Source organism: Panicum hallii, chromosome 7, assembly GCF_002211085.1.
Source record: "Panicum hallii strain FIL2 chromosome 7, PHallii_v3.1, whole genome shotgun sequence".
Classification (NCBI taxonomy): Eukaryota; Viridiplantae; Streptophyta; class Magnoliopsida; order Poales; family Poaceae; genus Panicum; species Panicum hallii.
The window spans coordinates 2637716-2653981 of NC_038048.1; the positions used below are offsets into that span (position 1 = coordinate 2637716).

General features: G+C 44.4%; 1 protein-coding gene across 1 annotated transcript in view; it reads left to right on the forward strand.

Annotated features, from left to right (window-relative positions):
- The first annotated feature begins 6001 nt into the window (after positions 1–6001).
- Positions 6002–16266, forward strand: part of LOC112899474 (vacuolar protein sorting-associated protein 54, chloroplastic-like) — a 28530-nt gene continuing 18265 nt past the window's right edge. Inside the window, exons 1-6 of the mRNA XM_025967957.1 lie at positions 6002–6055; positions 6681–7589; positions 8275–8337; positions 9758–9832; positions 11194–11350; positions 11444–11532. Of these exons, the coding sequence (XP_025823742.1) occupies positions 6002–6055; positions 6681–7589; positions 8275–8337; positions 9758–9832; positions 11194–11350; positions 11444–11532 (1347 nt within the window). The remainder of the gene's footprint in view (positions 6056–6680; positions 7590–8274; positions 8338–9757; positions 9833–11193; positions 11351–11443; positions 11533–16266) is intronic.

Sequence of the window (16266 nt, forward strand, 5' to 3'; positions counted from 1 at the left end):
GCATCTTTGTAACTCTGACCTCTCGGGTATATAAGGGAGGTCAGGGACCCCTTCAAAACAGGAGATCATTAGGTCATTCTACACCAAAAGGAATACAAACCATCATACAGGACGTAGGGTGTTACGCTCCGTGCGGCCCGAACCTGTCTAAGTCTTGTGTTCCTTGCACCTTCGAGTTCCTGATCTCGGCGTTCCCTCACCCAAAACTTACCACCTTGGGTCTATCCCTCGGTGGGCAGCCGGTTAAACACCGACACTTTCTCCTAGCCCAGAGTCTTGATTCGTTGCAGGGAGTCAATGAACTGCTGATTCGTGTCGTCGATCATCTTCCGCAACTTCTCGACTTCATCTGTTCGATGATACATGAGATTCTTCACGTCAGTAAGTAACTCTTCTTTAAAAGATAAGAGTCTCCTAAGGTCTGCGATGCAGGGGAGGATTCAGGAACAAGATCAATTGCAGAAGGAAAAGTGCTCTACAACGCTCGAGTGCTTACCTTTATGTTCCTTCTTCTGTGCCTTAAGCCGCTCCTGGAGCTCGATGATGGTCTTCTCCAGATTCTGGTTGTCATTTTGGAGAAGCCACGTTTCGCACGTCCGCTCCAGCTTCAGTTTGTCTAGCTCCTTTTGAAGGCCAATATTCTTGAGGATTTCTTCTCTGACGTGTTGGTCCTTCCTCTGGAGCTCCTGGAGGCCGCACTCGACTTCTTTTAGCTTCTCGGATTTCTCCTTCGAGCGCTTGGCCACCTCCTGCATGACTAGGAGGATAAGACTTCGACCCAAAAGGAAGAAGGGCACAAGCAGAGTTCAAACGGCTTACCAGGGTATATTGGTACAACTCCTTGTACATTTTCTTGTAATGCATAACCGTTTCGGCTGACAGGAGAGGGTCGTCCAAGAGATCGGTGGTGACCATCGTGTCAATGCCGACCTTCGGTATGAGCACGGCCGCCGGCTCGACGGGGGTGCCTGCTGCTTCAACTTCTGGCACTGGGACACCTACAAAATACATTGTGTTTCAGCATTCGACGAAGGCAAGGCCCGGAAACAGTGGTTTCGAGCAAGAGACTTACCCGCGCCCTCTGCGGGAGTGGCGTCGGTAGCCATTCCACCTTCACCGCCACCGGCACTCGACTCCTCGGTTCGGGGCTCAGGAGGCGGCGGAGCTGGCAGGCCTTCGTCTTCGGCCCGCGGCGGCGGCACCTCTGTTTCTACCGCTCCCGCCTGCTCCCTTGGTTGCTCAGGGGCTGGGGTAGCCAATACAGGTTCCGGTGCTCCCATCCCCAGAGCGGCAGCAGTCCTGTACAAGATAAATACAAGGCATCATTGACGACTACAAGTCGGCTTTGACACCCCGCAAAGTTTCTTGACGAGAAGACCACTTACAGGGATGATATTTTCACGTCGCCGGTCAGCCGCTTCAGTAGTCGTGGCTTCGGAGCCATTGCCGGTGGCGTACTAGCTCTGGGCGCGGTACCTGCCACAGCAATGGTCACTTGCCCGGCTTGAGTAGTCAACGGATCCACTCCAGCAGTTCCCACGCGACTACCTGCGGGAGCATCACCCCCGGCAGAAGGGGACCCCACCACCTTTCGGCATTTGGGGTCGGGGGGAGAAGATGAGCTGCAATTACAGAAGTTTTCAGTACTAACCCTTTTCTGTGATAGGTACTCGAGTATGATCAGTGACTCACTTGGCAGGATCCAGGGGGCTCGCCTTCCGTTTTCGCACAACTCAACGCGCCCGCGGGATCACTGGCAGGGCTTTGTGCAGTTCCACGGCAGCGCTGGAGGAGCTGCCCTTGCTTGTTTTCTTCCTCGCCCTCTCCGCCAGCGTGGTGTCGCTATCAGTGGAGGAACTGCTGCCTGCTAGTTCCTCCGCCAGCTTCCTTTTCACCTCCACTTTCTTCGCCTCGGCCGCGGCGCTGGGGAGAAGGTGCGGTGGGCACGGGATGCCGGGTTGTGGCGGCCAGCTCCGGAACAAGGCAGTATGTCCCTGCATGAGTTCATTCAGTTTCAAGTTCGCGCCAAGTACTCGAGGATTTACCGGCTCTGGCGGGTTGGCGGCTGAGAAGAGCACCGGGACATAGGCACCGAGTCCATGTCGATCAGCACCCGCTTGACCTGGAGGAGCGCCGCGTCGTTGGATATCTCATCTGCGCACATACGGGACGGGTCTTCAGTACCCTGGTACTCGAAGCCCGTGCTGTGGCATTGCTGGAGCGGCTGGACTCTGCGCTTGAAGAAGTCGAACATGACAGAAGCCCCGGTAACTCCCATCTCCTTGTGCACCGCTATCAAGCCGAGGAGTTCGTCGACCTGATCCATCTCCCCTACGGAGGGCTCCTTATACCATTCGGGCCTTACGACCGGGGCCTGGTGTGATCTCTCGGGTAGTTGAGGCGCGTGGTTCTGGATGTAGAACCATTGGCTCTTCCACCCGGGGAGATTGGAAGGGAATTTATACGAAAGATACTGGGGGCTGGCGTGTTGCTTCAGCTGGATGCCGACACCCCCAATCATGAACGGCTTGAGAGAAGTCGGTTGTGGTTTCAAACGGAAGAGATACCGGAAAAGAGCCCAGTGCGGCTCGATTCCGAGGAAAGCTTCGCAGAAGTGGATGAAGATGGCAATATGGCAAATGGAATTGGGATTCAACTGATGGAGCTCGATTCCATAGAAATAGAGAAGGCCTTGGAAGAAAGAGCAAGAGGGGAGGGCCAATCCCCGTTCGGCAAAATGGTAAAATGTGACGATTTCGTCAACATTTTCCATGGAAAACGGTTCACAAAAAGACGGACGCCATTTTACCAAGTCCTTCCCCTGAAGAAGACCCTCCGCAACAAGATTGAGGAGATCTTGGTTGGAGCACTTACTGAAGGTCCACTCGCCAGATGACGTTTCCGGCTCCTTCGCCTTCGCGTCCTTCTTGGATCTTTTTGGCGCCATCCCAGATCTGGATGCCACGAGTTGCTTCACTCGCATGCGCTCGGGGGCTCCCGGGGATGGGGTGCGGGGTCGATCTGGAAATGTGGGGTGCAGAGGCGGCAGCACGAATTCGGCTTGTGAAGTCGGGTATTTTTTCTAGCCTGAAGACTGAAGGCGTGGATTTACCCTAAGTTATCGCGCGGTTAAATAACCAGCAGTAGGGTTTACTGTTCTGAAGTTGAAGCGCCACCAATGGAATATTTGGAAGGTGAGGGGTTTTCTGGTGGATTTCTGATAAGTTATTTGATTAAACCATTTTTTCAGGGTTGATTGTCCCGAAAAGAGGGGTTTTTTCGAATTTCAAGTCTAATTTCCATCATTATTACCATCACATATTTTTTCTCCAAAGAGGATATTTTTTACTCTTACTGTGTGCCACGACCATTGGATCCTTTTCTCCAACTCATGGGAATTGGTACAAGGCTCGGGGGCTGCAGGACACGTGGCATCGACTACATATTTTTCGAATGTATTCGAAGGAAGGCAGAAGACTCCAGACTCAACTGACCCTCAGCATGATTCTCCGATTCAACCTAAGGCTCGGGGGCTACTCCATATGGAGTGTGATTTTACAATCGCACCCCATATAAAAGAACTCGGAGCATGAGCACCTCATAGCTTCGATGCAGCCAAGCAAGTACTCGAAGAAGGACTTCAAGATGGAGCTTCAGACGTAGAAGCTGAAGACTACTTCAGAAGTACTCGAGGAGCCTGCAGTACTCAGCTACGAAGAGCTCGAGGGCTTGTCAGACCCGGGGCTACGGGACTGCGCACCTAGCGTAGTTCCTATGGACTAAGGGATAGGGTACGCTCTGCACCTTAGCCATCCTGTATTCTACCCGCATGCGAGGTAGGAACTAGTTGATACGAGAGGAAACTACTTGAGTATGACTTGGGTACGACTCCTAGGGTCGTATTGGACTAGGACTCTTGTAACCCTGTTCCCTCCCGGATATATAAGGGCGGGCAGGTACCCCTTCAAAACAGAACCATCTAGGATCCCTAGAACCCATCTAGGTCATCTACAACCTAAGCAATACAAACCTCCAAACAGGACGTAGGGTATTACGCACCTCGCGGCCCGAACCTGTCTAATCGCGTGTTGCTTGCACCTTCAAGTTCCTGATCTCGGCGTCACCCTACCTAAAACCTACCACCTCGGGGGTATCCCTCGGTGGGCAGCCGGTAAAACACCGACAACTACTTCTAGCTACCGATCGACTACTTCTAGCTACTGATCGGCTACTTCTAGCTACTGATCGGCTACTATTAGCTACTGATCGGCTAGCCGATCAGAATACTAACAAATGAACTAGCTGATCGGACTAACAATCGGACTACACCCCTCGGACTAGGCAGATCGGACCGCCATTTCGATCCTGAAAGTTTATTGGCTGGAGGTTCGCTATTGGCGTATCGTCTGGAGGTTCTTTTAGACAACACAATCGGCCAGCTTTGCCAATGAACGTAATCGGCAGCGCCTGGCCGATAGGACAGGATCGATCGGCCAAATTGGCCGATACAGAAAACGACACAATCGGCCCTATCAGCCGATTGCAAGAAGGTTTTGATATGCTCGGCTAAGGATCGATCGACATGGGAACAACAAGGACAGACCACAACGTGACGGTACAGATCGGCTACAGGGTTACTATGGTCTAGCGGCCAAAATATAGCCGAGGCAGAAAGCAAGAAAGGGACCGCCCATACGAGGTGACAGCATGGATTGGCAAGGTGCAGAAGCTGAGCAGCCGGATAGCCGATTCACATAACAAGGACCCGAGCGTATCGGCTAAACTGCCGATGCAAGGAACAGACCTAACAGCCGATACGAAGAAATCGCAAGGGTCTGGGCTTCGCCGTAGCGGCGTTCTGCCCTCCGGATCGGCCTGCAGTCTACAGGTTCTACTCTAAGCGGGGAAGGAGGTTTGGGGTGGTGCTCACCGAAGCTCGATCGGACGTGCAGTGCAGGGCCGGCGGCGGGGTTGATTAGACGTGGCGACAGTGGCGCGGTGCAGGGGTGCGCCTCCGAGTACCGAAGCCGATCCCACGGTGTCGAGGTCGATCCCACAGGTCGAGCTACGAAGTCGATAGGCGGGTCAAAAAGGCCGATGTGTCACCGGCAGCGGTCAACCAGCAGAAAAAAACAGAGCTCACCTGCGGCGGCGTCTTGGGCGAGGTTCAACCGCAGCGGCGAGCTAGACGTGTGCAGGGTTAGAGTGTAGGTTAGGGTTAACACAAGGAGGCGGCAGGGGTTTTATCAAGTGACGGGGTGCCCTAGGCGTGCATGCCAGGGGCTCCGTGGAAGAAACGGATCGACCAACAGCTCTGGTGTGATCCGAACTAGGCTTCTAGAAGAAACGTGCGGCGAGCCGATCTGGTTCCCTATTTTCTATCTCCTTTCCCTTTTCAAACAAAACCCAGCTATGTTGAATTCAAATTAGATTTGGATTCAACCCTTACACACTCAACCAAATAAAACATATGCTTCAGCATGAATGCACCAACATGTTTAAATCTAGAAAAATTTAATTACTTGTGATAGAAATTAAGTTTAAATGCAAGTCTACGCATATAAACCTTAGAAAATTAAATAAAGCCGATTAAATTTATTATTAAATAGGGAAATTTAAATTAGGGTGTTACAGTAGATGATGTTTTATGTTAAATAAATATATTGAGATTTTTGTCTGATTATTTTCATAGTTTAGGGACATTTTATACAAAATAGTTTTTATGGATACAAAACTGCATGCAAAAATTATAATGTATTTTTATAGTATAGGACATTATATTATAAGACATCTCATAAATTTTAAAAATAGAATAAAAAAGACAAAGCTTATTAGGGAGTAGATTGAATCAACAACAATAGTTTGCTGGAGTAAATCAAGCCAGAATTTTGTTGAGTAGGTTAAGCGAACAAAGCGAATAAGTGAGGGCAGTATTTTTTTGGTAGTAGGATTTTATTTTTATTTCATCTCTAAGGATAATACTGTAAATTTATACTAACCCATGATTGCTATGGTCATCGAGCTTAAATATTATACATTTAAACAACTTCATAAAGTAAGGATTTATTTGATACTTCTTCATTGACCCTAGCTTGAAGAATCATGGATTTTACTTATATGTTGGTTTTGTTATATTTCAACAAATTTAAGGGTAGAATTACAATTTTATTTTACATAAAGCTCACTTTTTCTTAGGAATCAACACGTTCTTTCCGTATAGAAGCTTTGTGTTGAAGAGATAAAATACTTTTCAATGAAGAATAACTTCAAACAAAGAGTGAAACAAAACTTTAGTTTTTTCACATATATTTGCTAGAATCTAAACTATTGTTTTATCTTTGTCTCCAGACTCAAATTTAACGAATAAAAATGTATCAACACTTCTCTCTCCATTCTTGGTGACCCAAGGCCTCAATCTTCTACTACTTTAGAAAGATCAACAATATTAAGAGAGAATGAACCGTGGCCTCCTAGCGTTCGTTTAAAATGACAAACAATTAATTTGAATGTAGTCCAAATTAAAAAATAATGACAACAACAAAAGTACCATAAAGTTTTAGATTTATGCAAACATTTAACTTTAATTATAAGAAAGATTTCTATAAATTCAAGTTAAAAGAGGTTCTTAATAATCCAAATAATACGATCAATCAAGTTGTTAAATTTTGTCAAACAAGAAGGATGAAGAGCAATCGGGGGTAGAAAGAAAACCCGGGAGACAAAAAGCATGGATACTTGCTGGCTCCCTCTCTTCTCCCCTTCCTCGAGGCACCACCAGATCTGACATCCCACCCGAGCTCGCCTTCGCTGCCGCCGCGCCTCCCAGATCCCGATCTCCTCATGACTCCTCCCATCCGCTGACGCCACCACCACCGCCACCGCGATGGCGTCGCGCCCGCCCCTCCGTCTCCTCCTCCACCGACTCCCCCACCTCCGCTGGGCCCCCCGGCGGCGTCCCGCAGTCCTCCTACTCCTGGCTGCCCTGGCCGCCCCCCAACATCGCTCTCCCCGAAGCAGCTCCCACGCCGCCATCGCACCCCTGCGAGGTCACCCGCGCCGACTTCGCGCCCTACCTTGCCGCAGTCTCCGACCCCTACGCTCGCTTCGCCGACATCCGCCTCCACGCCACCGCCGAGCTCGCCGCCTCCTCGGACCCCGAGGGCGCCCCTGCTGCCTCCTCCGGCCTCGCCGCCTGCCTCCGCGAGGTGCCCGCGCTCTTCTTCAAGGACTTCGCGCTCAAGGACGGGCCCACGTTCCAGGCCGCCTGCCCGCTCGACGACGACGGGCTGCAGGAGCGCCTCGGACAGCATCTCGACGTTGTGGAGGCGCACCTCGTGCGGGAGATCGCGCTGCGGTCTGAGTCCTTCTACGAGGCGCAGGGCCGGCTGCGGGGGCTCGACGGCGAGATTGTTACGGCAGTAGGGAGGATTCGCGAGCTCAGGGAGGTGGTCCGGGTGCTCACGGGGGATCTTGTTGGGGCAGCAAGGCAGGTGCAGGAGCTCAATGCCACGCGTGGGAACCTTGTGGAACTGCAGCAGAAGCTTACTGTCATCCTCTACGTCAGCCAGGCGCTTGCTGCGCTCAAGTTGGTTAGTGCATTTTCCAGACAACATTTTCTTGCTGATGCATCTCGTTCGTGATTAGTAATGTAGCTAGCTGTCTCGAATGGCAGCAGTCATCTTATATTCGTGCATCCATTACAAATGTGAAACGGCAAATGTAGTTTGACATGGAATAAAATATGGTAACCCATTTGAGTGGTATATGAGAAAAATGCAGAGACGAAGTGAACTGTTATTGATGGGATATTCAATTCCATTAGTTATTGTTGCTTATGGAAAAGTTATGATGGTTCTGTTTTGTGGGAGCTATAAGCCCATGATCTGGGGGTTGTTGAATTATCAATTCGAAGGGGCCTAAACGAGTACATGTCAAGGCTATTTGCATGGCCACTTTGGAGCACTGTAAAATAGTGACTGACACATGGAATTCTTGACACAACTGTAGACAATGGCATTAGCTCTTGCTAGGGAACTGAACATCATCATTCTCATCAATGTCAGCCAGATCACCTGTATAGAATATGAGATGTCATATATATTTTCTGAATTGGCAGTCCCTGCATTCCTGGTCATAGTTTAGAGTTTAGACTTGGGGTGACAGCAAGGAAAGTTGTACCAAATCTTGCAACTACTGCAACAGACCTATCTTAATTTTTCAATTTTTGGTAGTTTTTTCTCTGCTTTCATTCATTTATCTTTTTGAACATTGCAGCTTGTTGCAGCAGCAGATTGTGCTGGTGCCCTTGATGTCATCGATGATTTGCAAAATTTACTAGTAAGTTACTGAACTTGTTTAGCTTCATCTAATACAATGCAGTGTTGATACATCAACTAGATATCCAGTGCGACAATGAATCAAACTTATTAGATTATTTAAATTTCCATATGCCTACCAGTACTTAGTTTTTTTACTCCAGCTATTTTAGAAATATGCTGCATAGGCCACTTATATACTATGACAATACGTAAACGTTTCATGTTGTCAATCAGGATACTGATGAACTTGCTGGGCTTTACTGCTTTCGCCATATTCAAGATCAGCTGGGAACGTCACTAGATTCAGTGAACAGGTTTGTTTTGCTGAAGTATCTTATATTCAAACACCCAACATGATGCACATTTTTAACATAGAGACTAGATCAATAGACCTTTAGATTGCATGAATATTTGCAGTCTACTCCTGAAATGGAAACATATGTATTTGTGTGCTTTGAGCCTTCAACATACATTATGAATTCTGCTTCAGAAGTTATGAATAATCTCTAAGCTACGAATAAACAGACTTGTTTTAGAAAGAGCCAAGAAGTGTTTCTCTTTTTGCGTTTTATCCCAACGTGAACAAATGGATTTCATCCTTTCCTACTGCTTTGATTTATTTGAGTGAGCTTTTATATGTTTGACCATTAAATAAACCTAGCATTGTTAATATTGTCAGTTCACTGCTGTTTAACTTGGTAATATTCATCCTTGTAGCATTCTTTCAGCAGAACTTGTGCATGCTGCTGTTCCCGATGGAAAAGCTGTAGATGCTATAATTTTATCAAATGTGAAAAGAAAGGCTTCCAGCCCATTGAATGGGACAGAACATGAGATTTGTGCAATTTGAATCTTGCCGTTGTATATAGTTTTGATTCGCCTATAGCTGCCTGATTTTATTGGAATGCAGATGTATTGATATCTTTGTATTTGCCACACTAATATGTACCGATATGTAATTATGTAGTCTGTACATAGACTGTTTTACACTTTGGTTGAAATCTATTTAAGTTTGATGCTAATATATTTGTTATTTAGGTCAAGAAAAGTGTTGCTGCATTTGGTTATTTTATACAAGAGATTCATATTGTTGTCTTTTATATTTTTTGATTCGTGTTGTAGCATGTATCTACTCTTTTCCTGTGATGTATGTAAAAAACGAAACTGGATTAACCAAAATTGAATGAAAGGCAGCAATGATGCTGCAAATTAGAAACTGGGTGAACAAAAATTTATTTTTTTCTTGCAAGTACTTTTGATCTTCCAAATTTGCAGTGAACTCTAAATAATGTTTTTTAATTAAAAATAATGGTCTGGATTGCTTCATCACTTCACTATTGTATGCTTTAAATTGGTAACGTTGCGTTTAATCACTATTTAAGTAATAGATTTTCAGCACCTTTTGTTCTCTTTTTTCAACGTTTACCATCTTACTGCAGGGTAACATAGATGAGGAAGGAAGTTTTACTCTCAGAGATCGTCTCCTCCCCTTCATTATTTGCCTGCTGAGAACGGTTAGTTCTGCATTATCTTTATCTTAAATTAAATAACCTTCTGTCATCAGCTGGTCTTGGCTGCACTTGCAAATGAATTCTTGTCTAGTGTTTTTATAATACTTCAATGCTCCTTTCCTTGTTAAGTGGCATATTGCTACTTTTTTAGAATTTGCTCTGTTTACAGAATTTCCTTATCTTTTTTCCAAAAGCTAACAACATATTGTTTGACAAAAGAATATCTATTCTACGATTAGGAAAGTTATGCCAATACTTTTGTAAGTTACATTATAGAAGCAGTTGCAATCAGGTTTTAACTGCTCATTCCAGTTAAAAGTAAGGTGCTGATTGAGAAAAAAGTATGAATGTTGTGGAAATTATTTAGGAAGTAAATTATTGAAATCTGTTAATTTGGAGAAACTTTTGTATCGATTTAGAGATTCAGTTGGAGGTTTGGTGTGAACAAAGTGGGTGTTGATACACCTCCATTTGATTCAATACTTCAAAACCTAACAAGGTCGGTTGTAGGCTCACAATACCGGCAGGGAAAAGACCACCCTCACAGCATTACTAAGAAGGAACACCCTGTAGGGCTGCATTGTAACCTGGGCCGGCCACGGCCCAATGGTCTGGCGACCAATGCAACTATTTTTGGATTGTCGGCGAGTTTTTTTTTTTTTGTGCCACCAGGATTTGAACCCTGGCCGATATCTACCTAAATTGGGGAGCTTACCGCAACACTGCAAGAGTGGTGGTGTTACAGCACAACATGAAAATTTCACACTTTGCCAATCAATGTTGGAAATGATTCATTGACAGCTAGAGCCTAGTGAAGAACACGTTTAGCATGCAAGAAGTGTGGTCGCAAACCAAACACTTACCACAACTGTTGAGATTTTCTTGCCAGACTGCGGTGACAAACGGAACATGCCTTATTTTGTTATTTGTAACTTGTGAGAGACTAAAGTCCTTCCATGTAAAATGTAAATAGGAGTCGTCCCAATAATACACCCACTCAAAGAATACTTGGATAGAAAGTGGAACTCAATAGTTTATGTTTTGCATTATGTCAATATTGTAATTAGCAGAAAACAATTATTGGCTTATTGCATGGCTACCCCTCCTTTTAGTGTTACTGTAGTTTACATCACTGAATGTGATTTATCATGCAAGCCACATGAATTTTTTTTTCCCTGGCTAAGTGGCTAGCTTTAGAGCATTGCAATGCGTATTAAATTTGCTTGCTAAACCTTGAATCTAACTGCTGCTAACGTATGTCAAGGTAGACCTACTGCTAAATCTGTGAGAGCTGTTATCAAGGCCACGAAGACTGCTATAGTCAATATTTATGTAGAAAGAACATGATTTTTTTGTATTTTCAGGACAAACTTCCTGCGTTTCTCAGAATCTACTGGGATACACTTATTACTGTTATGAAAGCTTCAATCAAGGCCACAGTTGCAGAGTTGCTTCCAGTTTTAACTGCCAGACCAATAGATTCTGATTCAGTAACTGGAGACAGGGCTGCTGATGCTGATGGTATTATTTCCCACCCATTCACTATCTCTTTTCCGAGTTATATTTCTTATGTCAAAACTTTCCTATCCTTTTGACATTAACATTTAACTGCAGCTGGAGGCCAGTCCTTAGCAAATAAGTTGCGAAGTCTGTCATCTGAAGGGTTTGTTCAACTTTTGTCCGCCATTTTTAGGATAGTACAGGTAAAATAATCCATAACAAGAAGCAGTTTTCGCTGCATGTGATGCTGCTCATGGGCGCTGGGCTAAGCTCCTAGGTGTCTGTGCTGCTCTACATCCCAGATTAAGGCTTCAGGAATTCTTGATCATCTACAATATCACAGAAGAATTTATAGCTGCGACTGAAAAGGTTATTTCTTTTTCCTGTTTGAAATATAATGCACCCATACAAATATAATGCATAACATAAAGGAGAAAAAGTAACTAGGAAGAAGTCATTACTTGTAGTTTATCACTCGCCATGGTTAGCCGATGGCTAGATGATGCTCGTTACTTCGTAGCGGTTAAGTTCGGTAGCATTTAACTTATCCTTCTTCTTGCGTATATTCTCGTAGTTTCTCTTCAAGTTTCGTATTTTGCTTCTAATTCTTTCCTTATCAACATATTTTCGCGGAAGGATAGATTGAAACAGGTCTACTAGTTCATTAGAACGTGGCAACCTATGGTTTGTCACCCTATACTCGATAAGGACCTCCACAATCTTTTTCTCCACATCCTCTGGCCACTTTTTTACCCTACTACTTGAGCTTGTAGTTGCGGTGTACCTTGTGGAGGAGCTGGTAGCTGTGGTGTACTTTGTGGAGGAGGATCCTGTTGCGAGAGAGGATGATAGGGGCTGCGAGTTTGATAACCACGAAAACAACATGTGTGCACATGGATCACATCCTTGTGCAGCTTTAGCTATATGCTCTGCAACGAAGCCGCTTTGGAACATATAAAATTAAAAATGATTATTATTACAATACGGAAAAGTGACAAATACTTCTAAATAGCTTCTAAAGTTTATGATCAATTTTGAAAGGAACCTTGGTCTGACGATGTTATCATACACCTTGATAAGGTCCGACAACTCCCGTTTGCACCGAGGACAAACATCCATCTTCATAGTGGAGGGGAAGGTAGTGAGGGAAGGAGAAAGAAAAAATAGGAGCGTAATGTGAAGATGAATGTTATGCATTATATTTGTATACGGATGGATGTTTGTCCTCGGTGCAAAAGGGAGTTGTCGGATCTTATCAAGGTGTATGATAACATCGTCAGACCAAGGTTCCTTTCAAAATTGATCATAAACTTTAGAAGCTATTTACAAGTATTTGTCACTTTTCCGTATTGTAATAATAATCATTTTTAATTTTATATGTTTCAAAGCGGCTTTGTTGCAGAGCATATAGCTAAAGCTGCACAAGGATGTGATCCATGTGCACACATGTTGTTTTCGTGGTTATCAAACTCGCAGCCTCTATCATCCTCTCTCGCAACAGGATCCTCCTCCACAAGGTACACCACAGCTACCAGCTCCTCCACAAGGTACGCCGCAACTACAAGCTCAGGTAGTAGGGTAAAAAAGTGGCCAGAGGATGTGGAGAAAAAGATTGTGGAGGTCCTTATCGAGTATAGGGTGAAAAACCATAGGTTGCCACGTTCTAATGAACTAGTAGACCTGTTTCAATCTATCCTTCCGCGAAAATATATTGATAAGGAAAGAATTAGAAGCAAAATACGAAGCTTGAAGAGAAACTACGAGAATCTACGCAAGAAGAAGGATAAGTTAAATGCTACCGAACTTAACCGCTACGAAGTAATGAGCATCATCTGGCCATCGGCTAACCATGGCGAGTGATAAACTACAAGTAATGACTTCTTCCTAGTTACTTTTTCTCCTTTATGTTATGCATTATATTTGTATGGGTGCATTATATTTCAAACAGGAAAAAGAAATAACCTTTTCAGTCGCAGCTATAAATTCTTCTGTGATATTGTTGATGATCAAGAATTCTTGAAGCCTTAATCTGGGATGTAGAGCAGCACGGACACCTAGGAGCTTAGCCCAGCGCCCATGCAAATCATTCAGGTAATGAACTCTGAGCAGGGATGTTCCAAATACCACTCGTAAATCAATCTCTTGTACTATCCTCACTTGCTATCCATAAGTCTTGTGATGAATGCCACCGACATTCGTCGTCTCCATGTTGTGATCTTAGCTCTATGAGAACTTGATCACTTTGTCTCATCATTATTCTTTGTTTTGCTTAATCTTTTCTTTCCTGATCGGAAAACCTTACATCACTCAGTTGTCCAATCTAGTTGAAGGGTCGTGTATAGATCGAGTTCGGTGTTTTCTTAAAAGCATCATCGTCATCAGGAGCCGTCCCTGGCTGCATGCAAGGAGGAAGATCCTCTCGCCTTAGTGGCAAAATTCTAGTTCTGGAATGCGTTCGTAATCTTTTGAGTTCCATAAATGACTCTGATCAAGGTTTGGAACTAGAAAATCTTATATGCAATACTAGTTACGGTTGTTTGTGCTGCAAAAATCCAATATCTATGCATCATGTAGATCTTTTGTTGACCTACCAACCTAGTTTTCTTAAATACTCATCTATATCAGTAGTAGACAAGGGACCCTGTTTGATCTACTAAGATGATCAAGCAAACTATGCCATCATTGTTGGAACAAGAGGTTATGCCCCACTTAAATTTGGACAAGTTACCTGCCAGACAAACACCGATGCAGATGTTGCGTCTCTTAACAGACTACGCTGCTCTCTTAAAAATTCTCTCTAGGTTCACAATCCTTATCTCCAATGGTTTTTACCATCAACATCGATCTTCTCTGGTGTAATTGCTTCCAGCCTCTCTTGATGAGTGATCCGCTTCTTTTCCATTAAGAGTTTTTCATTCTGAATCTCGGGACGAGATTCGTTTTAGGGGGGAAGGCTGTGACAGTTCCAGAACTTGTAAACTGGGTACTTTATTTGTTTGTATGAAGTATGTGCTTAGTGTGTGTTTGTAGTATAAAGCTTGTGTGTGTTTATGTGAAGTTTTTAAAAACTTAAATGCAAGAAAAAGGGGTATTTTTATGATTATGGAAGATTAGGGTTCTTTGTGCAAAATGTATTTGAATAGGAAGGAATGTTTTGTATGCTTTGATTTGTGTGAAATTTGAGTGGAATTATGAAAATGAGGGCTTTTATGTAATTTTTTCAAAAGTATAGGTCCTTTTATGCAAAATAGTCGAATTACAAAAGTAACTTTCAATTTTACTAAGGGCCAAAGTGTAAGAATGCAAATAATCATGACTTACATGGAAACTTGTAAATAGGCCCAAAGTTACATGTAATTTACACTAACAAGGACAAAAACTTTATAAAGTTCAAATTTAGTCCAAAGTCTTAAAATAAAGCTTCATACTTTGAGTTTTTGAATTCAAACCCTAAAACAAAGTTGTAGATCTTGAAAAGTTGTACAACTTTCATTTTGGCCACTTTTTCTTTAGAGCCCTAGAACAGTGAACAATCTCTTCTTTACATCGAGGTCCCTGAAAAGTTTTGAAATTCTGCAACAGCCCCTGGCGCCCCTCCACTGTTCTTCCTCTAGCGCTTTACCCTTCTCTGCTCCTCTGCTGCTACAATAATGCCGCCGCCGTTCCCTTGCCACCTCCTGCTGCAGGCTAGTCCACGCGTCCATTCAAGCTCGGGCATCGTGTCTCCCTTATCCCCAATCGAGCTCAAGTTGCTGTCTGCTAGTCTTCCTTTCGCGCCACTTCATTTCCTCCTCCTCGGTCTGCCATGGGAGCCTCAAGCCGCCGGCGCGAATCGCCCTCCATTCCGGCCGAGGTCCACCTCCACGTTGCCAAGCTGCCACCAGCCCCTTCCTCTCCCTTTCTTCCTTACCGTGTCTTTCTTCTTCTGCTAGTCGTGCGCAACCTGCACGAACAGAACAAAACAGAACCATGGCTGCTCGATCCCCACGTCGAGTTCCCTTCCCCGCACCACTCCGACACCAGTTAGCCCCCAAAATCGCTTGCCCCCAGCCCCATGAAGCTCCTCAACCCGTCCCCCATTGACCCCGCTCGCCGGAGAGCCACTGACATTGCCGCCCGGGTACTGTCACCATCGCCGGCCCTCCTCCGGCAACCCCGGCATCAACCGAGACCACCCAGAGGTAGCTCTCGTGTCCCTCATGCTCCCCCACCTCTCCCTCGCCGCCGGGAAGCACCCCATCTCCGGAATCGAGCTCCCTGAGCTTTCTCTGTTCCAAAAATCGCGACCAGGGACTCCACACAACAATAGAAAGTATTCCAGGGGCCTATCTGCACAACCTATGACTCAGATGAATAGTGTCACGCTGGACCTTCTTGAAATGTTTGGCTGAAACTTTGGAAAATCGTAGTAAATCATAGAAAAATCCGAAAAATGCAAACTTAAATTTGTTAGATTCGTTGTTCTAAGATCTACAAGTTTCCTTACAGGATGATCTTCAGTTTCTAAACAGTTTTTGCTCTAGTTTAAATGTTATTTTGAGTGGTTGCAAGCTTTAAAAATGCATAGTAAATAGTAGAAAAATGGTAAAAATGTAAAATCAGTTGGGATAGCTTTGTTTTGGCATGTAGAACTTAGGAAGAATATTTAATCTGCTGTTTGTTTAATGTTTTTATGATGTACTGATTTAATCATGAGTAATGCTTGTTTTAGCTTGCTTATTTAACATCTATAGTTCTGAAAGTCAAAAAATATGAAATTTATGAAGTAGCTTACTCTTTGCATGTTTAGTTCACTATAAAAATTTCGTGCTCAGAAACTAAGTGCATGTTTGTAAATCTATTTTTGTTCAGTTTGTCTTGTTGAGGCTAAAATAAATGTTTTATGTTAGCAATAAATGTTAGTAAATTGTTTTTACACTCCTTATCAGTGTTTTATC